The sequence below is a fragment of the Balaenoptera acutorostrata genome, chromosome 19 (genome assembly GCF_949987535.1).
Source record: "Balaenoptera acutorostrata chromosome 19, mBalAcu1.1, whole genome shotgun sequence".
NCBI classification, from domain to species: Eukaryota; Metazoa; Chordata; class Mammalia; order Artiodactyla; family Balaenopteridae; genus Balaenoptera; species Balaenoptera acutorostrata.
Window position 1 is genome coordinate 61,346,325 of NC_080082.1, and position 23,968 is coordinate 61,370,292.

General features: G+C 54.0%; 1 protein-coding gene across 1 annotated transcript in view; it reads left to right on the top strand.

The window, feature by feature from the left end:
- Positions 1-1,028: 1,028 nt before the first annotated feature.
- Positions 1,029-23,968, top strand: part of PPP2R1A (protein phosphatase 2 scaffold subunit Aalpha) — a 37,503-nt gene continuing 14,563 nt past the window's right edge. The window contains exons 1-3 of the mRNA XM_007179860.3: positions 1,029-1,205; positions 17,904-17,994; positions 21,050-21,150. Coding sequence (XP_007179922.2) covers positions 1,128-1,205; positions 17,904-17,994; positions 21,050-21,150 — 270 coding nt within the window. The 5' untranslated portion in view covers positions 1,029-1,127. The remainder of the gene's footprint in view (positions 1,206-17,903; positions 17,995-21,049; positions 21,151-23,968) is intronic.

Below are 23,968 nucleotides of genomic sequence, written 5' to 3' on the forward strand. Positions count from 1 at the left end.
AGGGGTCTTTGGAAAAGATGCCTGGACCTGTCCTGGAGTCCTAGCTCAGCTGTGCCCTTGAAGTGACACGATAAGGGGGAAGGTGCATCCCAGGCCTCCCCATCCCCCAACTCTGTTAGCGTGGTTCTAAAATTGCGGGTGAGGGGCTGTGTTGAGGCAAGGAACAGAGATTCGTCAGCCCCAACCCTGCTCTCACGCTGTGGACGGTCACAGCCCCAGCCAAGGGATAGGAATTCTGAGAGAGCGAGCCAGATTTGATTATGTGGCTCTGGGGCTTGAGGACCAAGCCTAAAGAGAAGAAGGGAAGGGGAGATATTTACATAGAGATCGGACAATTTAATAGGAACTGCTCTCCAAATAGAACGTACGGTTTGGGCAAAGACTTGTTGGCATGAAAAAGCATGATGTGCTCAGGTAGCTAATTTTCCAGAACCGCTGAAGAGTAAAAAGGGGAGGTGGGAGACGTGCGTTCGGTAAGCAGATCCACATACCAGCCTGAGGGGCGTGAGTTTTATCCAGAGAGTAAGGCAAGTCGCCACCCTTCTCTGGGCCTCGGCATAATAAGGCAGAAATGAAAGACTCACTCTCTCCTCCTCCCGCACAAAGGCTCTGGGAGTCCGCCCGGCAGCCGGAGGGGCCATTGCCTCCCAAGCCGAAACCTGCAGACTGTTCTGGTCCCCCCCCCATGACGTCACGCACTCCTAGCAACGCACTCGCAGAAGCTTTCTCGGGGACTCGGAAAACGGGCTTCGCCACCTCCCAATCCTGCCCCTCATTGGCTAGAAACAACTGCTCGTCTAGGCCGTTGTTAGTGGCGACGTAGGCGGGCACAATCTTTGTCGCTAAGATACTGCGTACTTCCGTTTCCTCTTCCCCCTCTTCTAGGCTATGGGAAACTTAAGGTCGTCTCTTCGGCCAATGGCAAATAGGTGGTAGGCGGGACTTCATTTGTTCGGACCAAAGAAACGCAGGCTTGGCCCGGTCATTGGGCAATGACTGTGGGGCAGCCCCTGTAAAGTGGCTCGGGCGTCCCCACGCCCTCTTTTCCTCCTCCCAGCCCAGCCTCTGCCTACTGCCGTTTTAGTAAGGCGCTGGCTGCAGTCTGACAGGAACAGGACGGAGCCAAGATGGCGGCGGCCGACGGCGACGATTCGCTCTACCCCATTGCGGTGCTCATAGACGAGCTCCGCAACGAGGATGTTCAGGTCCGGAGGCAACGGGGGACTTGGGGAAGACGGGAAGGGGGACCTGGGAGCACGGGCGTCCCTCGGGGAGAGGGTTCAGTGTTCGCTGAGAGTGGCGGAAGGGGGCGGCGGCCAATCAGCGTTCCGCTCTCATCTTTTTCGGTCCCTGGACTCAATGAGACGGCGCCCAGGATTGGGTGTCGGTCCAGCGGCGGGCGGGAGCGAGGGCGAGCTTGGAGGGTCCCGGGCCTGCCAAGTGCGCGCGGCGGCCCCGGGCCTTGGGGGCCGCGGCCCAGGAGGGGCTCGGACGACTGGGTCGGGGAGAGGCGAGGGGAGGGCTCGGTGATTGGCGGCGGCCCTTGAATGGCCACTTGGGGATGGGGTGGGCGCGTGACTTGCTCGGAGTTGGGGAGGGGCCGCCTGGTTGATGGGGACCCGGGTAGGTTTTCTCCCTGCTGGGGCTCAGCGCTGTGGGGTAAGCCCTCCAAATGGGGACTGAGATGTGAAAGCTGACTTTCTAATTCCTGCCCTCCCACCCGCCTCCACTTGTGCTGTAGATCCCCGAAGGGAAGAGGGAGGCGAAAAGCCCATTCCCAAGGGGGGTAACTAGCTAAATTCAGCAGCAAATTACGAGGTGGAAAGTCGCCCCCCATCGGGGAGCCTCCCGTTGCCTGGGAGGTGGGCAGTGTACTAAACGGGCTAACATTTCTCGTGAGGGGGAGAGGGGGCTCAGGACCCGGAGGCCAGCCGGCGAGGGATTGAGAAGAGCTAGGGTTCTAGGGTTTGCCCATCCCAGCCCCGCCTCTCACCCGCCGAGTGACCTTGTGCCGATTACCTCACGGATCTGGGCCTCTGTTTTCCGTAGACTGTGGTCTAATAATAGTCCCGGCCTCATTGGGTGGTTCTGAGGGACTGAACGAGTTAATAATACGAGTCACGTAGAATGGCGTCTGGTCTGTTGTAAGGGTCCAATAAGCGCGAGCTGTAATTATGGGGAGTGGTGACTGAAGAGTTCGCATGTGGGCCTCAATTTCCCCGTTGATGAAGTTGAGCGGGTTGCACAGGCCCAGCCTCCGAGGTTCCGGCTCTGTGACTCTAGTTCAGTAGTCAGACAGGCAGAGGGTGTGCTCTTGGCTCTTGCACTTTTTGCTGATTGACACGGGCAAGTTAATCTCTCCAAGCCTCGGTTTCTTCTTCTCTCAGATAGAGGTGATTGTCTGACTCATAGGGCTGTTGTAGGAATTCGTTTGTTCAATAGACACCTGCCACATATCAGCTGTGGTGCTGAGGATGTGATTGATGGTGATGCCAGTTGTTACACAAGAGACAGATGTGAAACAGAACCGAATACATTATTCACACGTATGAGACGTGGTGGGCAGGAAACAGCAGAATGTTGTGATAATGAATGAGTCAGTAAAAATTATTGGGCCTCTGCTCTGGGTTGGGCACTGTTCTAGGCACAGGTGTACAACAGGGAAAAAGTCAGACAAAATCTGGCCCTGGCCTTGTGGAGCTTACCTTGTAGAGAGGGGAAAAAGACAATAAACAAGGGCTTCCCTGGTGGCGCAGTGGTTGAGAATCTGCCTGCTAATGCAGGGGACACGGGTTCGAGCCCTGGTCTGGGAAGATCCCACATGCCACGGAGCAACTGGGCCCGTGAGCCACAACTGCTGAGCCTGCGCGTCTGGAGCCTGTGCTCCGCAACAAGAGAGGCCGCGATAGTGAGAGGCCCGCGCACTGCGATGAAGAGTGGCCCCCGCTCGCTGCAACTAGAGAAAGCCCTCGCACGAAACGAAGACCCAATGAAGCTAAAAATAAATAAATAAATAAATAAAGTAGCTATTAATTTTTTTAAAAAAGGCAATAAGCAAGACAATACGGAAAATACATATTATGTTAGATGGGGATAAGTACTACGGAAAAAATAAAGGAAGGGGGTGGAGAATGCGGCTTCAGAGGGGTCATGGAAGGCCTTGCTGAGAAGGTGGTGTCTGAGCAAAGATGCGAAGGGGGCAGGGGAAGGAGCCTTGAGGCTCTCTGGGCAGAGTACCCAGCAAGCACAGAGTGGGGTGGGGAGGATTCATCTTAAGAAGGTCAGTCAGGGAAAACCCCTGTGAGGATGCAGCGTTTAAGACAAGACCAGAAGAAGGAGTCAGCTCCCAAAAGAAGATGGGGAAGAGCCTTCCCGGAAGAGAGAGGAGACTAATAATGCCACTAGTTCTCAACCCAGGGTGATTTTTGCCCACGAGGGGACATTGGCAACGTCTGGAGACATTTTTGCTTGTCACAACTGGGGAAGTGCTCCTGGCGTCTAGTGGATAGAGGTCAGGGATCTGCTAAACGTACAATGCATAGGACCGCCTCCACAGCAAAGGATCATCCAGCCAAAATGTCCATCGTGATGAGATTGCGAGAAGCCTTCTACGGGAAATCCTGAGGTAAATGTAGTGGTTTAAAAGAACACAAATTTATTATCTTACAGTTCTGGAGGTCAGTAGTCTGACACAGGTCTCACTGGGCTAAAATCACAGTGTTGGCAGGATTATAGTCCTTTCTGGAGGCTCTAGAGGAGAATCCGTGTCTTTACCATTTTCCAGGTTCTGGAGGCTGCCCGCATTTCTTGGCTTGTGGCCCCTTTGTCCATCTCTAAAGCCAGCAGTGTTGTGTCTCTGTGACCGTTCTACTGTAGTCACATCTCCTTCTGACCAGCCGGCAGAGGGTCTCTGATTTTAAGGATCCACGTGATGAGATTGGGCCCACCTGGGTAATCCAGGATACTCTCCCCATCTCAGGGTCCTTAACCTTGATCACACCTGCCAAGTCCCTGTTGCCATGTAAAGTGATATACAGCTTCTAGGGCTCAGGATATGGACATCTTTGGGAGGCCATTATTCTGCATACCATAGTCGCTGGGTTGGAAGGTCGAGATTGAGAGGGAAAGTGGTAGGAGTTAGAGGATGGTGGTGAAGTGCCTTTTTTTTTTTTTTTTAACATTTTCAAGTAATTTAATTTTTCTTTTTGCTTATTTGTTACTTTTATTGCCTTGAAGTCTGAAGGGGAATTATTTATTCAGGAAATGCGTAAGGAGTGCCAGGCGCGTGCTGGCTCCCTGAGATGGGAGCATGCTCAGTGCGTTCGAGAACAACAAGGCGGCGTGGTGGCTGCAGCTCAGTGACTGGCAGAGCGGTGGCAGGTGAGCACTAATCCAGGGCTAGGTCAGGTGAGCACTAATGCAGGGCTAGGTCAGGTGAGCGCTAATGCAGGGCTAGGTCAGGTGAGCACTAATGCAGGGCTAGGTCAGGTGAGCGCTAATGCAGGGCTAGGTCAGGTGAGCGCTAATGCAGGGCTAGGTCAGGTGAGCGCTAATCCAGGGCTAGGTCAGGTGAGCGCTAATGCAGGGCTAGGTCAGGTGAGCGCTAATCCAGGGCTAGGTCAGGTGAGCGCTAATGCAGGGCTAGGTCAGGTGAGCGCTAATCCAGGGCTAGGTCAGGTGAGCGCTAATCCAGGGCTAGGTCAGGTGAGCGCTAATCCAGGGCTAGGTCAGGTGAGCGCTAATCCAGGGCTAGGTCAGGTGAGCGCTAATCCAGGGCTAGGTCAGGTGAGCGCTAATGCAGGGCTAGGTCAGGTGAGCGCTAATGCAGGGCTAGGTCAGGTGAGCGCTAATGCAGGGCTAGGTCAGGTGAGCGCTAATGCAGGGCTAGGTCAGGTGAGCGCTAATCCAGGGCTAGGTCAGGTGAGCGCTAATGCAGGGCTAGGTCAGGTGAGCGCTAATCCAGGGCTAGGTCAGGTGAGCGCTAATGCAGGGCTAGGTCAGGTGAGCGCTAATCCAGGGCTAGGTCAGGTGAGCGCTAATCCAGGGCTAGGTCAGGTGAGCGCTAATCCAGGGCTAGGTCAGGTGAGCGCTAATCCAGGGCTAGGTCAGGTGAGCGCTAATGCAGGGCTAGGTCAGGTGAGCACTAATGCAGGGCTAGGTCAGGTGAGCGCTAATGCAGGGCTAGGTCAGGTGAGCGCTAATCCAGGGCTAGGTCAGGTGAGCGCTAATGCAGGGCTAGGTCAGGTGAGCGCTAATGCAGGGCTAGGTCAGGTGAGCGCTAGTCCAGGGCTAGGTCAGGTGAGCGCTAATGCAGGGCTAGGTCAGGTGAGCACTAATCCAGGGCTAGGTCAGGTGAGCGCTAATCCAGGGCTAGGTCAGGTGAGCGCTAATCCAGGGCTAGGTCAGGTGAGCGCTAATGCAGGGCTAGGTCAGGTGAGCGCTAATCCAGGGCTAGGTCAGGTGAGCGCTAATGCAGGGCTAGGTCAGGTGAGCGCTAATCCAGGGCTAGGTCAGGTGAGCGCTAATCCAGGGCTAGGTCAGGTGAGCGCTAATCCAGGGCTAGGTCAGGTGAGCGCTAATGCAGGGCTAGGTCAGGTGGGCGCTAATGCAGGGCTAGGTCAGGTGAGCGCTAATGCAGGGCTAGGTCAGGTGAGCGCTAATGCAGGGCTAGGTCAGGTGGGCGCTAATGCAGGGCTAGGTCAGGTGGGCGCTAATGCAGGGCTAGGTCAGGTGGGCGCTAATGCAGGGCTAGGTCAGGTGAGCGCTAATCCAGGGCTAGGTCAGGTGAGCGCTAATCCAGGGCTAGGTCAGGTGAGCGCTAATCCAGGGCTAGGTCAGGTGAGCGCTAATCCAGGGCTAGGTCAGGTGAGCGCTAATCCAGGGCTAGGTCAGGTGAGCGCTAATCCAGGGCTAGGTCAGGTGAGCGCTAATGCAGGGCTAGGTCAGGTGAGCGCTAATCCAGGGCTAGGTCAGGTGAGCGCTAATGCAGGGCTAGGTCAGGTGAGCGCTAATCCAGGGCTAGGTCAGGTGAGCGCTAATCCAGGGCTAGGTCAGGTGAGCGCTAATGCAGGGCTAGGTCAGGTGAGCGCTAATGCAGGGCTAGGTCAGGTGAGCGCTAATGCAGGGCTAGGTCAGGTGGGCGCTAATGCAGGGCTAGGTCAGGTGAGCGCTAATCCAGGGCTAGGTCAGGTGAGCGCTAATGCAGGGCTAGGTCAGGTGAGCGCTAATCCAGGGCTAGGTCAGGTGAGCGCTAATGCAGGGCTAGGTCAGGTGAGCGCTAATCCAGGGCTAGGTCAGGTGAGCGCTAATGCAGGGCTAGGTCAGGTGAGCGCTAATGCAGGGCTAGGTCAGGTGAGCGCTAATGCAGGGCTAGGTCAGGTGAGCGCTAATGCAGGGCTAGGTCAGGTGAGCGCTAATCCAGGGCTAGGTCAGGTGAGCGCTAATCCAGGGCTAGGTCAGGTGAGCGCTAATCCAGGGCTAGGTCAGGTGAGCGCTAATGCAGGGCTAGGTCAGGTGGGCGCTAATGCAGGGCTAGGTCAGGTGGGCGCTAATGCAGGGCTAGGTCAGGTGAGCGCTAATGCAGGGCTAGGTCAGGTGAGCGCTAATCCAGGGCTAGGTCAGGTGAGCGCTAATGCAGGGCTAGGTCAGGTGAGCGCTAATCCAGGGCTAGGTCAGGTGAGCGCTAATGCAGGGCTAGGTCAGGTGAGCGCTAATCCAGGGCTAGGTCAGGTGAGCGCTAATCCAGGGCTAGGTCAGGTGAGCGCTAATCCAGGGCTAGGTCAGGTGAGCGCTAATCCAGGGCTAGGTCAGGTGAGCGCTAATCCAGGGCTAGGTCAGGTGAGCGCTAATGCAGGGCTAGGTCAGGTGAGCGCTAATCCAGGGCTAGGTCAGGTGAGCGCTAATGCAGGGCTAGGTCAGGTGGGCGCTAATGCAGGGCTAGGTCAGGTGGGCGCTAATGCAGGGCTAGGTCAGGTGGGCGCTAATGCAGGGCTAGGTCAGGTGAGCGCTAATGCAGGGCTAGGTCAGGTGAGCGCTATCCAGGGCTAGGTCAGGTGAGCGCTAATGCAGGGCTAGGTCAGGTGAGCGCTAATGCAGGGCTAGGTCAGGTGAGCGCTAATCCAGGGCTAGGTCAGGTGGGCGCTAATGCAGGGCTAGGTCAGGTGAGCGCTAATGCAGGGCTAGGTCAGGTGAGCGCTAATCCAGGGCTAGGTCAGGTGAGCGCTAATGCAGGGCTAGGTCAGGTGAGCGCTAATCCAGGGCTAGGTCAGGTGAGCGCTAATGCAGGGCTAGGTCAGGTGAGCGCTAATGCAGGGCTAGGTCAGGTGAGCGCTAATGCAGGGCTAGGTCAGGTGAGCGCTAATCCAGGGCTAGGTCAGGTGAGCGCTAATCCAGGGCTAGGTCAGGTGAGCGCTAATGCAGGGCTAGGTCAGGTGAGCGCTAATCCAGGGCTAGGTCAGGTGAGCGCTAATCCAGGGCTAGGTCAGGTGAGCGCTAATCCAGGGCTAGGTCAGGTGAGCGCTAATGCAGGGCTAGGTCAGGTGAGCGCTAATGCAGGGCTAGGTCAGGTGAGCGCTAATGCAGGGCTAGGTCAGGTGAGCGCTAATCCAGGGCTAGGTCAGGTGAGCGCTAATGCAGGGCTAGGTCAGGTGAGCGCTAATGCAGGGCTAGGTCAGGTGAGCGCTAATGCAGGGCTAGGTCAGGTGAGCGCTAATGCAGGGCTAGGTCAGGTGAGCGCTAATGCAGGGCTAGGTCAGGTGAGCGCTAATGCAGGGCTAGGTCAGGTGAGCGCTAATGCAGGGCTAGGTCAGGTGAGCGCTAATGCAGGGCTAGGTCAGGTGAGCGCTAATGCAGGGCTAGGTCAGGTGAGCGCTAATGCAGGGCTAGGTCAGGTGAGCGCTAATGCAGGGCTAGGTCAGGTGAGCGCTAATCCAGGGCTAGGTCAGGTGAGCGCTAATGCAGGGCTAGGTCAGGTGGGCGCTAATCCAGGGCTAGGTCAGGTGAGCGCTAATCCAGGGCTAGGTCAGGTGAGCGCTAATGCAGGGCTAGGTCAGGTGGGCGCTAATGCAGGGCTAGGTCAGGTGAGCGCTAATGCAGGGCTAGGTCAGGTGGGCGCTAATGCAGGGCTAGGTCAGGTGAGCGCTAATCCAGGGCTAGGTCAGGTGAGCGCTAATCCAGGGCTAGGTCAGGTGAGCGCTAATGCAGGGCTAGGTCAGGTGAGCGCTAATGCAGGGCTAGGTCAGGTGAGCGCTAATGCAGGGCTAGGTCAGGTGAGCGCTAATCCAGGGCTAGGTCAGGTGAGCGCTAATCCAGGGCTAGGTCAGGTGAGCGCTAATGCAGGGCTAGGTCAGGTGAGCGCTAATGCAGGGCTAGGTCAGGTGAGCGCTAATGCAGGGCTAGGTCAGGTGAGCGCTAATGCAGGGCTAGGTCAGGTGAGCGCTAGTCCAGGGCTAGGTCAGGTGAGCGCTAGTCCAGGGCTAGGTCAGGTGAGCGCTAATGCAGGGCTAGGTCAGGTGAGCGCTAATGCAGGGCTAGGTCAGGTGAGCGCTAATGCAGGGCTAGGTCAGGTGAGCGCTAATCCAGGGCTAGGTCAGGTGAGCGCTAATCCAGGGCTAGGTCAGGTGAGCGCTAATCCAGGGCTAGGTCAGGTGAGCGCTAATCCAGGGCTAGGTCAGGTGAGCGCTAATGCAGGGCTAGGTCAGGTGAGCGCTAATGCAGGGCTAGGTCAGGTGAGCGCTAATGCAGGGCTAGGTCAGGTGAGCGCTAATGCAGGGCTAGGTCAGGTGAGCGCTAATGCAGGGCTAGGTCAGGTGAGCGCTAATGCAGGGCTAGGTCAGGTGAGCGCTAATGCAGGGCTAGGTCAGGTGAGCGCTAATGCAGGGCTAGGTCAGGTGAGCGCTAGTCCAGGGCTAGGTCAGGTGAGCGCTAGTCCAGGGCTAGGTCAGGTGAGCGCTAATGCAGGGCTAGGTCAGGTGAGCGCTAATGCAGGGCTAGGTCAGGTGAGCGCTAATGCAGGGCTAGGTCAGGTGAGCGCTAATGCAGGGCTAGGTCAGGTGAGCGCTAATCCAGGGCTAGGTCAGGTGAGCGCTAATGCAGGGCTAGGTCAGGTGAGCGCTAATGCAGGGCTAGGTCAGGTGAGCGCTAATGCAGGGCTAGGTCAGGTGAGCGCTAATGCAGGGCTAGGTCAGGTGAGCGCTAATCCAGGGCTAGGTCAGGTGAGCGCTAATCCAGGGCTAGGTCAGGTGAGCGCTAATCCAGGGCTAGGTCAGGTGGGCGCTAATGCAGGGCTAGGTCAGGTGAGCGCTAATGCAGGGCTAGGTCAGGTGAGGCCCGCGGACCGGCAGGGCAGAGACTCTGCTGAGGTGGGGGAGCCAGTTCAAGGCTTCGCGTAGAGAAACGACACCTTCTGACTTCTGGCCGCCGAGTAGGGGCCGGGCAGGAGCAGACACACTTACCAGGATGCCGTGGCAGAGCAGCCAGGACCAGCGCTGGCAGGCAGGTAGGGGGAAGTGGTGGGATTGGGGGTATCTTGAAAAGGAGGGTCGTTGAGATTTGCTGATGGATTGGATGCGCTGTGGTGAGTGACGTGGGAGGAGGAGGAGTCAGGGGTGACGGAGGTTTGAATCCCATCTCGACCAGTTTGCTCCCTTTGTGCCCTGCACCAGTGCCTTCCCCTTTTTTGGGTCCAGATTCCTCATCTGTAAGGAATAATGATGAGGAAGCAGCATCTACCTGGTTGGGAAGTTGCAGCGGAATTGGCATGTTAAGTGGCTGCCTCAGAGAAGGCGTTCAGTAAGTGATGACCTTGTTCGGTTGTCATGGTAGCTTGTGGTCTTATACTTGGGAAAGTGAGCTGCAAAGAGATCGCCTCCCCAGCCAGTAAGAGGCAGTGGCTGGATTGCATTATCTCAGGGGTGTTTGGGGCACCATGTTTCTTAAAATGTGGTCCACTGGTTGAGAGGCCAGGTTTCTGTGTTACTAATACTGTCTCTGCCTCAGTTTTCTCATCTGTAAAAGGGAATAGGGAATTCCCTGGCGGTCCAGTGGTTGGGACTCGGCACTTTCACTGCCGTGGGCCCGGGGTTCAGTCCCTACTTGGGGAACCAGGATCCCTCAAGCTGCGCGGCTTGGCAAAAAAAAAAAAAAGAAGAAGAGGAAAAAAATGGGAATAATTTTTAATTTAGCAGTTCAGAGGGGTGTTGTGAGGATTAAATAGGTTAGTACATGGAAAACGCTTAGAACAGTGCTGGATGTATTTTAAGTTTTCATTAAATGTCTGCCGGTGGTGGTGGTGAAATAACGAGGGCCTCAATTGTCCGAGGTGAGGTGCAGCATTTTAAAAACTATTCTTCTAATGGTTACTCTAGAGCAGCGGTTCTTACCAGGGGACAGATGTCTGGGGATATTTTTGGTTGTCACGACTGGCGGGGGCAGTGCTGCAGGCAGCTAGCGGGGGAGAGACCAGCGATGCTGCCCGACATCCTGCGCTGCCCGGGCCCCTCCCCGCCGCAGAGGACGGCCCCGCCCCAGAGGGCAGTGGTGCCAGGGCTGAGAAACCCTGCTGTATGCCAGCCTGCTAAAAGACATCTGAGATAGGTGCTACTTTTCTTTCCAGTAAATGGTTTTTGATTGTCAAATTTCAAACAACAGAAAAAATAGTACCAAATCCAGATTCAGCAGTTTTTTAAAAAGTTTTACCACATTTTTTCATCGGTTCCTCATCCTTCTTCCCCCAACCCCCGTTTTTTTTTGTTTTTTTTTTTTGACAGAGTATTTTAAAAATAAATCCCAGGCCCCAGATATTTTCTTCTACGTATTTCGTTATGCACCTATAAAACAACAGACATTTAATAACCACAATGCCGTTATCATAGCTAACAAAGTTTTTGTTTTTTTTTTTTTTATCATAGCTAACAAAGTTTTTACAGTGATTCTTTGGTATCATCTAGTAGTCGGTTCATAATCAGATTTCTCTGATTGTTCCAGAAGTGTTCTTTTACAGTTAGCTTGTTTAAATCAGATTCTGAATGTGACTATGAATCTTCAGTCTGAAATTCTTCCCATTTTTTTTACGTAAGGCTACTCAATCATTGTCACACCACCCAGTAAATACTGAAACTAGGACTTAGCCAAGGGCACTGGGTTTCAGGGCAGCACTCTTGACCACCGAGCTGGGCCCGTGTGGGGACAGCGTGTAGGCCCAGAGGAGACACAGAGGAGACAGTGCCCTGGGTGGATGCAGTCCAGGATTTCAGATCCTGGACTGGCCACTTTATGAGTTACTCAACTCTTCTGGGCCTTGATTTTCTTGTTATATGAGGAAAAGGGTGGAAGACCCACCTGGCAGGGCTGTTGTGAGGATTAAATGAGATTAACTGTAAAGACAGCAGGTACTCACCACGGTCAAAGACATCGCAGCAGCATATGCCCCCGCGTCCTCATCTTAGAAACATGACAGCACGGCCTCCGACTTCTTTTCAGGGAGTACATGGGGATTTGAAGCAGAACTTAGGAATAAGGCTGCCCTCTGAGAGTTTAAAAAAGAGAAGTTGGTATAGGGTGATGGTGAAGAACATGGGTTCAAGTTCCAGGCTCTGCCATGCCTTCACTGGGGGACCTGCATTTTTAAAAACTTGAAAAATATTTATATTTTTGCTTTTTGATGTGCCCAGCCCAGTACTAGGTTCAGGCGTCACCAGTTGCTGATAGTCTTGTCCCTTCCTCGTCCCAGAGACAAGTCGCCTTCCAAACGGGGGCACAGGCACACCCATAAATAGTTATAGCACCAGGCAAACTGCTAGGGACGTATTTGTTTGTGCCGCAGTTTCCAGGGAGGTGGTGAGATTACTTTTTCTGTTTCAGTTTACCTTTTTCTTTCCCCTGCTCAAGAAATACAAATACGTGAGAAATAACGATGAGAATAATGGTGAACGCTTGGGTGCTTGCTACTTGCCAGGCTCTGTCTCTGTGTCTTCCTTATTTGATTATCCCAGCAATCCTGTGAGGCAGGCATTGCTGTAATAACCATCTTACAGTGAGGAAACTCAAGCTTTGAGGGGCCTGGGATTTATCTGGAGACCCTTAGCTGATTGGTGAAGCCAGAGTACCTGCTCATTCGTTACTTTAAAAAAAAAAAAGGTCCAGAAATAGAGATTGTGGTGCCCATTTCACTCTTGGGTGATGCAGAACTTTTCACACCCATCTACCCACACATACCCACACACATTATGTTCATTTAAAAACATGATTCTTCATGGAATGAGGTGGAAGGATGTTGAGGACATTTTTTTTTTTTTTTTTTGGCTCTGTTGGGTCTTCATTGCTGCGTGCAGGCTTTCTCTAGTTGCGGCCAGCGGGGGGCTACTCTTTGTTGTGGTGCGTGGGCTTCTCATTGCGGAGCGCGGGCTCTAGAGTGCAGGCTCAGTAGTTGTGGCGCACGGGCTTAGTTGCTCCGTGGCATGTGGGATCTTGCCGGACCAGGGATCGAACCCGTGTCCTTTGCATTGGCAGGCAGATTCTTAACCACAGTGCCACCAGGGAAGTCCCGGATGTTTAGGACTTGATAGGAGGTGAAGAGGCACTTGTGTCGCTCACTGAGCATTTCCCCGGGCTGAGGCTCACTGTTAAAGCACCCACGTTGCAGACCCCTCCACACTGCTCATTATCAGCCACCAGCTCTACCAAACAGTAACAGTTTGGAGCATATTCCTCCAGATTCTTTTGGACTCTTACTCTTTGCCAGGCGCTGTCCTGGGATTTTGGGGCACAGAGGGCAGAAGACAGAGTGCCTGCCCTTGTGAAGCCCACGTTCTAGTGGGGAAGGAGAAACAGTGAACAAAGAAGAACAGTTGACCCTTGAACAACACGGATTTAAACTGTGCAGGTCCACTTATGCGGATTGTTTGCAGTAGTAAATACTACAGTGCTACATGATCTGCAGTTGGTTGAATCCACAGATGTGAAACTTCAGATACGGAGGGACCACTATAAGTTATACTCAGGTTTTCAACTGCTGGGAGGTTTTCAACTGCACCCCTCACCCCCATGTTGTCCAAGGATCAGCTGCATATGTCAGAAGTGATGAGCTAAGATGTATAGAGAGTGACGGGGGCGTGCTGGTTTACCCAGGGTAGTCATTGGTGAGGATTAAGCGGGGGACTGAATGCAGTGAGAGGGGCCCTGGGCTGTCTGGGGGGAAGGGTGTCTCAGGCTGAGGAAGCAGCAATTCAGTAAGTGTGAAGACCTGGGCTGACAGTACGTTTGCATTTAAGTTACTGTCAAGGGAACCACTGTGACAGGAACCCAGGGAGCAAGAGGAGGGCGTGGGGAGTGAGAGTGGATCCGCGCACAGGGACCCCGTCATGTTGGGCCTTGTAGTCCATAGGAGGGCCTTCGGGTTTTACTCAGCTTGTGGAGGGAAGATGTACTACCTGTGGGCTCGTACTGTACGTGGTCATGTCAGGGAAGCTTCATGGATTGAACGTGACGTGGGTTTTAAAAAGTGAGTAGTTTTTCTGTGTGGATGTAGTGGTGGGAAGGGAGATTTTATTTATTATTTATTATGTCTCATGCACTAGCCTGAGGGCTGCTGGGGACGCAGGCAGCCCCAGCCCGTGGTGATAAGCGTGGCCATGGAACCATAGATGAGCATTGTGGTAGGTCTTGGTGGGGACATGCTTGGGGACAGTGCACAGTGCATTCTTATGGCTGCAACGTGATGAGAGGACAGTAAAGGTTTCTTATTGATTTTAATAGCTGCTCTCTCAAGAACGTTCCAGAGAACTCAACCAACAGTCATTTAAATAAGGGTTCACTTTGTCCTCATATAACAAGTTCAGCAGCTCAAGGATATCACAGAATTGGGTCAGAGTGTGCAGTTCTTTTGACCTGCTTTGTGTGGTCACGAGATTGCTGCATCATCTGCTGTCTTTACGTCCTCGCAGAAGCACCCTGAAAGCAGGGGCCGGCCGCGACAAGGAGGTGGTTCTTGTACTCCTCCCTTTGGTCAAAGAGGAAAATCTTTCCTGGAAGCTCCTTGGCCAGTTTGTCCTTATGTCTCTGTGTCCAGAACTAGGTCATTGACTGGGTTAGTTGGGATTAAGGTTGGCTGTAAATAATAGGAAAATTCTGTAAATATATGAGACTTACATGAGCTTGAAGTTTATTTCTGACTCACAGTCAAAAAGTCTGGTGGCAGTCCAAGCTGGTGTGACACTCTAGGTGTTAGGGTCCCAGGCTCTTACACATTGTTCTCTGTTTGGCCTCCATTCTGCCCTCCCCATTCTCAGGTTACCTCAAGGCCCCAAGATGGCTGCTGAAGCCCCAGCCATCATAGCCCCATTCTAAACAGGAAGGAAGGATGAAGGATGTGACCCCATCTTCCCATAAGGACACTTCTAGAAATCACACACACCACTCCCACTTGGATTTCACTGGCCAGACATTAGTCTCATGGTCATATCCAAATGCACAGGTGATTCAGAAATACCTTTACCGGGGGTTCATGTGCACAGATGAAAATCAGAGGTTATGAGCGGGAGTATAGCCCAGTGCAGGAGCTCTTATCCTGGGGCCCATCTGGCATTCAGGGCAGGTCCATGAATTTGGATGAGAAAAATAACATCTTTATTTTCACCAATCCCTAACTCAAATTTAACTTCTCTTCTATTATGAATTACATTTATACATAATAGCACATTATAGCGTATTATAAATAGTGTCAGCAAAACCTATGACTCCGTCCCCGGTGGTAACGATGACTCCTCAGCTCATTTCAGCTGTTGCAAATGCTTCTAGTGCCGTTTCTTCTGCTCACCTCTGTTTCAAAGTTGTGGTCATTTAAAAACCTGCTGAGGGGTTCATAGTGCACCCCCCAGCTGAAAGACACCAAAAAACAGAAATACGACTTGATAGTGTTGGCTCAGAGCCAAGTGGCTGGGGTTCCAATCTTGCCACCGGAGAGCTGTGTGAGGTTTTGTTTTCTCTGCCACAAAGTGGGTGATCCTGTGGTTACCTCACAGATGTTGTGAGGATCAAATGAGTGAAAACGTTGGCACCTGGAACACTGCCTGGCACCTAGTGAGTACCAAGGAAATGTTTGCAGTTATTACTCTGTCACCGTAAGAGAAGGGAAGAGAGACGTGGGTGGACAGCTAGCCAGCTGCTGCCCGTGTCCTCGAAACCTGAACGAAAATTGGCGTGCTGTCCACCGAGCGAGGTTGCCATGGCTGCCATTACTCTCCTTCCTCTGGTGCCAGGCTGTTCCCAGTATCATGTCACTTTGTACTCACAAAGTGCAAAGGATAGGTATTATTACAGTCCCCCATTTCACAGATGAGAAAATAGAGACTCAGAAAGGTACAGAGGGTGGCCCAAGATCCCACAGCTAATGTGAAAAGCAGCTTCGCCTTGAACCCAGATAGTGTATCTAAAGCCCGCCCTGTTGCTGCCTTTCTTAAGCGTTCACGGTGCCGTTTATGCTGAAGAAACCAGCAGAGCTATTCTTAAAACCAAAACCGGAATCTCCAAAGACGGCAGTGGAAGGAAGGGGGCTCTCCACCATGGCAGAGTTGGCCTGGTTCTCCAGGGCTGGTTCCCTGGGCCTCGTTCCTAAATGACAGTGTGATGCTGAGATTAATAAGAGTCAGGGCATCTGGCTTCTGGACACGGCTCTGCACCTTCCACCAAGTGACAGCTTCTCTGTGCATCAGTGTGCTCGCCTTTAAAAGGGAGGGTTCTAGTAACACTGCCAACCTCAGAGCACGGTTCTAAGGAGTGAATGTATTAATTATCCGTGTCAAGCACTTGAATGCTGCCAAGCACATAGTAAGCAATCAGTAAATGCTAGCGGCTGTTGTTACTGTCGTTATGATTATCCCCTGCCAGCATCCTGTGCCGTGGCCCACGTGTACTTTTCCCTGTAGCCCAGCTGAGAGAAGAACACAGAGATTCAACTTGGAGGGGACAGAGAAACAGGCAACTAAGTCAATACTTACTCCGATATATTCTTGAGGAAAATTTCAGACATACAGAACATCGAAGGACTAGTACAAGGGCCAGAAAACTACAGCCTGTGGGCCAGATTCTGCCCCGCAGCCTTGCAGGTGTAGTTTTATTGGAATGCAGTCATGCCCACTTGCTTACATATGGTCTGGGTCTTTGGCTGTTTTTGTGCTACAGAGACACAGTTGAGTAGTTGAGATAGAGACCGAGTGGCCTGCAAAGCTGAAAATACTTACTTCCTGGCAATTTACAGGAAGTCTGCCCACCTCTAGACTGGTACAGTGGGCAGCTGTGTGCTTCTCGCTCAGACTCACTGAGGGTTCGTGTTCACCATGTTTAGTCGTTCATCTGTTTCTATAGATCTGTCTTTATATACATTTAATTTGGGGCTAAAAATAAGATGCAGGCCTGTAGTCCTTAATCTGAAGATCCTTTTACTACCAGGATGGTGAGTGCTCGGACTGCCTCAAGCCCAGGTGGTCCAAAAACCCAGTGACGGGGTATGAAAAGTGCGGCGTGTGTGTTTTTCTGAGGTGAGGCCACCGTCGCATTTCTTGAGGTTCTCATCATTGTGATTCCCAAAGAGAGTCTCAACCCCTTAAACCAGAGGGGATGCAGGACGCCAGTCACTTGCAGACCTCTTCGCAGCCGCGTGGGGCCTGGGGAAGAACAGGCTGAGGGAGCCCTTGCTGCTCTCCTTGACCTGGTCCCTCCTTATTCTTTCCTTCCTTCCGGGAGTGGGAGGAGGATTCCCGCTTGGCCTGGCGCGGCTTACTCACCCTTGAGGGCATTGCCTTCCTCTCACACACGAGCTCACTGCGTTCCGGCCGCAGCCCTGGGGGCTTGGCGGGAGCGGCCCTGTGGCCAGGATGGAGACACAGGAAGAGGGGTTTCCCAGTCGCACTGCGGCAGCTGGGCTTGGGTCTCAGCGCGCTCAGTGCTCGCTCAGGCAGGTTTCTGTGCCTCCGTGGTGGTGGAGAGGTGGCGCTGCTCACGCTCCCGGGGCCGAGAGGGTCAAATGAGGTCCTGACGCAACAGGCTGAGCCTGAACCCGCTGTGTGTCGGTGGGGTGTGTGAGGTTCCGAGGGTCACCACAGCAAAGCATCACATCTTTGGTGGCTTAAAACAGCCAGAGTGTTCTCTCTCAGTTCCGGAGGCCAGAAGTCTGAGATCAAGGTGTCAGTTGTGTTGGATCCTTCGAGAGGCTGTGAGAAGAGCTGTCTGAGCCTCTCCCCGAGCTTCTGGCTGCCACCATTGTAGCATTGTTTGTTCTGTTATCACTGTTAGCCAGCAGTCCTGGTTACGGCCCCGCTCTACAGCGTCTGAGCTGTGTGACCCTTGGAAGGGACTTTCGTTCCCTGAGCTGTGTGACCCTTGGAAGGGACTTTGGTTCCCTGAGCTGTGTGACCCTTGGAAGGGACTTTCGTTCCCTGAGCCCGTCTCCTCTTCTCTGCGGCAGGGCTTGTAACCCTCTGCTGGTCGTGAGCGTTAAATGAGACGGCGCAGGTGAGCGCTTGGGCTGGGACTGGGCCCAGAGTAAGCTGGGGACGTGGCTGCCGCTGGTAGCGTCCAAGGCGCAGTGTGTTAGCCTTGCTGAGCGCAGCAGGGGGCAAAAGCAGGGGGAGGGTGGGGGCGGTGGGGAGGCGGGCGCAGTGGTCCTCCAAAGTGCCACGAGGGGTGTTGGCTCAGTGAGACCCGACGGATGCTTTTGCGGAGGCTGCCGCTGCCATTGTAATTTAGATGACTCAAGGTCACAGAGTGACTTGGTAGACTTGCCAAGTTACTACTCAGCACCCCACACATGCTAAGGAGGCTTCCAGGGCCTGACTGGGTCCCGAGGTGTCAGACTCCCTTAAGTCTGGGCTTGCTAACATTCTCCCTTCCTTTCCTTGTTCTCTCATTAGCTTCGCCTCAACAGCATCAAGAAGCTGTCCACCATCGCCTTGGCCCTCGGGGTCGAAAGGACCCGCAGTGAGCTTCTGCCCTTCCTTACAGGTACGGGGGACTCCTGGGGCCCAGGTCGAGTGGGGGCTCCCGGGGGTGGTTCCTGCCAGGTAAGAGAAGCCCCTCTGGATTTAACAAGCTGTTTTTAAGTGCCGTGTGCTGGGTGCTGGGTGCTGGGCCTGGGGCAGGGACTGGTGAAAAGCTCTCCGGAGGCAGATAGAGCCAGCTTTGAATCGAAGCCCCAGTAGTTAGAAGCTGGTGACTTTAGGCGAGTTACCTCACTGTTCTGTAGAGTTCTTATGTGTAAAATGGGCATAGTCGACATGCGATGTAGCATTGATGTGAACATTCAATAATAACAATAACAGCTAACGCCTATTGTATATATACCATGTGCCCGGTGGTGTTCTAAACCCTTTCTTGTGAGGATTGAGTTCGTTCACATAGCGCTGTGCTCAGTAAATGTACACCACCATCGTTGTCCAAGTTAATCTCACAGTAACTCCTTAAGGTAGGTAAGACTGCTGCCCCCATTTTATAGATGAGGAAACCGAGCCGTGGAGAGGTTAGGTAACTTATTTGGTCCTACAGTTAGGAGGTGCCCCAGAGGGGATATTTATCAAGGCACGCTGGCTCCAAACTGGACAGTGTTGGGTAATGAATGACTCATAGCACAGACTTGGGCCCCAACTACCTGGGCTCAAATCCTAGCTCTACCACTTTCTAGCTGTGTGACCTTGGGCGAGATATTTCACATCTGCCCGCCTCTGATTCTTCACGTGTGAGAAGGGCATTAACAGTACCGCCTAGTATGAAGATGAAATAAGACCCCCTGTGAAGTGCTCAGCATGTGGTAAGCGCTGCTCAGGTGTTAGCGATTAGGCAGTTCCTGCGCTCTCTTGTCTGTGAAGATGTACTTAAAGCGCTTGACACAGTGTCTGATACAGACTGGATCACCGGTGAATGGAAGATCCTCTCTTCCCATCACTCTTATTATGACTTCGTACTTCATACTAATTAAAATCGCCAGTAAAGCCTCAGAGTTAGCTGTGCTTTGTCCCTAGTGAAACTCTTTCATCTCTGATCCTCTCACTTGGGCCTAGTGATGGTGCTGGGGCGGGGGGAGGGAGGCAGGGAGTCTCACCCCCTCATCATTTCACACTGGGGGAGTTGAGGCTTGAGGGGATGTGCGGGGACTTGCCCACAGTCGCAGCTGATGACTGAGGAGCTCAGGGGTGTCTGCCTCTGGACACCACGTGGGGAGGAGGCATCTGCACACGTGACATTGAGCAGATGACCTCAAACCAGTGGCTTCCACTGGTGAACTGTGGGAGAGACTTGAAGGCTTTAGAACGCTGAGACCCGGACGGCCTCGGGGGCAAGGGGTACAGGGAGTGTGGTACGGCAGTGTAAAGCAGTGGCTGAAAAGTTGTAGAGAAAAGAGTTGGAAAGACCTGGGTGTGAAACCCAGCTGTGCCACCGACCTGCTGGGCACACGTGGCTAAGCCATCCCACCTCTCCCAGCCCCGGCTCCTTCTCCGCAGAGGGGGATAAAGCAGGCCCTAACTCACAGGGGGGCTGGAGGGTCCGGAGGTCCGCGCAGCACGTGCTGCTGGTAGCTCTTCGGTGGAGGTGGCGGGGAGGCTGCCTGGGGGGGAAGCCGGCAGGAGTGAGCGGCGAACGGAGCCAGGATTGAACGTGGCGCTTTGCCTGATGAGGGCCGCAGGGAGAGACGCAGGGGCAACGTTAGGGTGGAGGTTGACAGGTCTGGGCCAGAGAGGCCGGGAGGGCAGTTGTGTAGAGGTGGGAAGGGTGGAGATCTGAGGTGCTGGCAGGTCCCGTATATTTGGCTTCCAGGGATGCAGCTTGGCCAAGGGGTCTGGACTGGGGGTTGAGTTGAGTAGGAGTTGAGGGTGTCCTTAAGGTCTCCAGGAAAGGAACAGAGCAGGGAGGCGATCTGAGCCGTCCACAGGGGGAGCCAGCGAAACCGAGGCTGGGAGGGAGCCTGAGAGCAGGACACGCCAGAGCCACGCCGCCGGAGTTTACGAAAGCACTAACTCTCGTGCTGGGCCCCACGCTGAGCTCTTCACAGAAAGCAGTTATTTCCCCTCAGTCTCAGAACAACATTGTTGTTGGATTTGGGGGATGAGAAAAGAGTCTCAGGCCGGGTGAATTGCCACACACCCAGCCAACGGTAGAGCAGGATTTGAACCTACCACAGGATGGGCATATGCCTCACGTAAACTCAGGGAGCTGAGATGCCAGCCTAGACGCGAGGGATGCTAGCGTCTTCTGCCATAGTCGTTGCCATCGCCTCAGCGAAGGGAGGGTGGAGCTCGAGAAGGGCCTTTGGATTTAGGTGTTAGGACGGAGCAGTTCTCTCCGCGCACGATCGTCTCTTCTTTCAGCAAAGTTGAGCGGATTGAGTGCCCACTGTGCTCGTCTCTGGCAGAAGCTGGGGCACAGAGAGGAGCCAGTCCTGGACTCGGGTGGTCATAGCCCGTGGTGAGGTCTCTGATAAGGGTGGCCTGGTTGGGCAGTGAGCCTCGAGAAGGGACCTGACCTGTCTGGGTGGCATCCTGGAAATCTTCCAGGAAGCGGTAGCTAAGCCAAGTGTCGAAGGACAGGGAGGACTTTCTCAGGCTGAAGAGAGCGAAGTTCCTGGCAGCGAGAACAGTGCTGAGGGTAGAAGCAAAAAGAGCTCCCGTTTACCAGGCTCTGCACTTGTGCACATGGTCTTATTTGCTCCCCACTCTGACCGTCACTGCTGGTGGAGGTGACTGGCACCATTTTACAGGTGTGGAGACTGGGATGCAGTGAGGTGGTCTCACTCCCCCAGCGTCCCACACCTAGTCACGGGCGCTCTGTCACCTGCCCCCAGCCTCTGCCTTCATCTCTGCCCACCCAGCTGGAGGGTGGCTGCCAGTTTGAGGGAGCAGAGTGGAGCCTGCTTGTTCCCAGCCTGGGTTACTGAAGGCTGGGGTCAGCTTGGGTTACTGAAGGCTGGGGTCAGCTTGGGTTACTGAAGGCTGGGGTCAGCTTGGGTTACTGAAGGCTGGGGTCATACGTGGGGTGGAACCGTCACCCGGTCTGTCTCGTCCCGCAGACACCATCTACGATGAGGATGAGGTCCTCCTGGCCCTGGCGGAGCAGCTGGGCACCTTCACCACTCTGGTCGGAGGCCCCGAGTACGTGCACTGCCTGCTGGTGAGTCTGGAAGGTGGGGAAGGCCCCGGCCTGCCCCTGGCAGGGTCAGACCCGTGGTCCTGGCAGCCGGGGCGGGGAGGGGAGAGTGCAGGAGAGGCTGGGGTCATCTTCTCGGAACAGCTGGGCCTTGGACATTCACTTTAATCCGGCAAGTCAGCAGTGACATTTAATACATCAGCACGAAAACGCGGGTGTCTTCCCTTACTGTTGACTGGGCGTGCCTGACCAGCGCCAGGCCCCCCCTGGCACTCCACGCATGAGGCTTTCAGTTTGGAGTTAGGCTGGGTTCTTCCACTGATTGCTGTGTGACTTTTAAGTTACTTAACCTCTCTGTGCTGTACCTTCCTTATCTGTAGAGGGAGAGTCATTAAAACTTACCTAGAGAATCGACTCAGGAAGCCCTTAGCACCGCACTTGGCATGTAGTGAGTGCTCACAGATCTTAGCTCCGTTGTCATGAATGCCATATGTTGTGAGGTCGTGTCCACCCTTTGGGGTAGAGACAGCCGCCTGGAGCAACGAGAGGTTCCCCGTCGAAGGTCGCACGGCTAGCGAGTGGCAGAGCTGGGATTCCAGGTGTGTCCGGTTGACTCTCCCCCAGGCCCCACCCACTTCCTGCCTGTGTGACCCTGTGCTGGGTGATGGCTGGGGACAGAGATGGTCAGATACTGATAGCAGCTGCTGTCTGGGAGAAGAGAAGGGAGGAAGTGCTCCAGTCCTGTGACCTGGGTTGAAAGAACCTTGGCGGTTGCTCAGTTTTCACTGTTCGTCAGAGCCGAGGAACAGCTCTGCCTCCTTTTTTTTCCTCCCAATAATTCTTTCATGGTTCCTGAAGGCATGTTATCATACTCTGGCATCTGCACTTGATGGTGTTTTACAGTTACTGTCAGCAGGCTTTGTTCCTTTTAGTGGTATGTGAAATAATGTGCTTCTTATTGGGGTCTTGGATTTGAGCAAATATGGTCATTTGTTTTCTTCCAAACACGCATTAAGCATTAACTCTAAGAAACTGTGATAATTATCATTAGAGTCTGGTATCCTGTCTCTCATCTGAGTGCACATGTATAATTTGTATATGTACACACAGAAAATTGTATGTGAATGAGGTCATTTCATACATTTTATACAGAATAGGACTGCTTAACACCAGGAACGTGATGAGGTCCCTGGACCTACCTGAAAGGGGTCCCTTAACTCCATGGAACTGTCTGCAGCCCGTGGTGTTTATCAGTCTTTCTGAGGAGAGAATTAATAGCTTTCAGCAGCTTCTCAGAGGACTCAGGAGCAGAGAACACTGTTGAGTACCCCACAGCTTCAACCAGAGCCACAGGCCTGCAGACAAACGGCTGGAACCCGGGGTCCTTCCCCTGCCGAGTCAGGGTCTTCCGCTGATCATTCCCAATGAGGGAAGCCCCTGTCACCCCATGCTTCTGTTTGGGGAGCAGTCCCGTGTGATCTCTGGGACTGGTGTCCGTGAGGATCCTCTGGGCCAGGCAACACCGGGAACCCGCAGGCAAGTCAGGTCAGAATAGCTTCAGCTCACTCAGCACCTGCAGCGTGTGTTCTCAGTGCCTCATGTACAGTAACGCATCGTGTCCTGCAGCGACCCTGTGAGACTCGTGCTGGTGTCCCTTCACAGATGAGGAAACCGAGGCACAAGCTGGGCAGAGGCAGAGCCAGGGTTTGAACCCAGGCCCCCCAACTCGTCGCCACTACCACTCTTCTGTACTATCTTCAGAGGGCTCCTGGTTGCCCCGCAGGCTGATCCGAGCTGGAAAAAGGGAAACCAGGGGCCCTTAGAACCCAGAAGAGGCGGCTAATCTGGGTTAGATGGGATGGGGGAGCTGTCGAGGAGGAGCTCCTGGAGGAGGTGGAGTTTGACAAGTTACGGGAAATGGCTCTTTTGCAACCTGTTCATTCCATGAACATGAGCAAGGCCTGTGGGCTCCGGGAACCCAGAGGTGTGTCAGACCCGATCCCGGCCCTTGTTCTCTGCGGTGTGAGTGAGATGGAATTTCACAGAGGTCCGTGTAGCTATAGTGTGAGGATTATTTCTGTATCAGCAGCTCTTAACCCTTTTGGAAGCATGGGTCCCTTAGATGAAAACTCGAGGCCCGCTCCTCAAATGAGTATAGATGATTTTAGGAGGTTCACGCCTTTCCCCCTCCCCGGGTTTGAGAGCCCCACCCTCCATCGCACAGAGGCCTCGTGGCAATGGGTCTTCGTTATGCAAAAGCATCATTTGGGGTTTCCTCAATGTGCACCTTCCTGGGCCCTGCCCCCAGAGTCTGATTCTTTAGGTCTGTGCTGCGAGAGGCCTGCTGGGTGATCCTGCCGTGGGTGGTCTGGGAACCACACTGTGAGAACCTCTCCCTGCAGTAACCCACTGGGGCAGAGGCCCTTGGGTGATGTAACTACTGCTTAGCCTTGGTCCCCACCCCAGGCCTCTGTGATCGTGACAGGTTACCATAAGTTCCACTTACAGTCGCTTGCTAAGTGTTAATCAATTATTAATCAGTATTTACTGAGTGACTCTAAGTGGAAGATGGAGTGCCTCCTGTGTACCAGCCTGGGTAGTGGGAAAACAAGGAAGTAAGAGGAAACCGGACCCCGCAGGACCCGTGACACCACGCCTGCAGCCGCACCTCTGTGAGCCAGTCGTGCACCCAGAACCCTACGGCAGCGTGTCCCTGTGACGCAGGCCGCACGCTGAGGGTCCCCAGGCAGGCGTGGCATTACGGTTTCCTTTTGAATCATTGCCCCCTCCCCCCCTCCCTCCCTCCCATGGCTGTGTTGGGTCCCCGCCACTGCACGCAGGC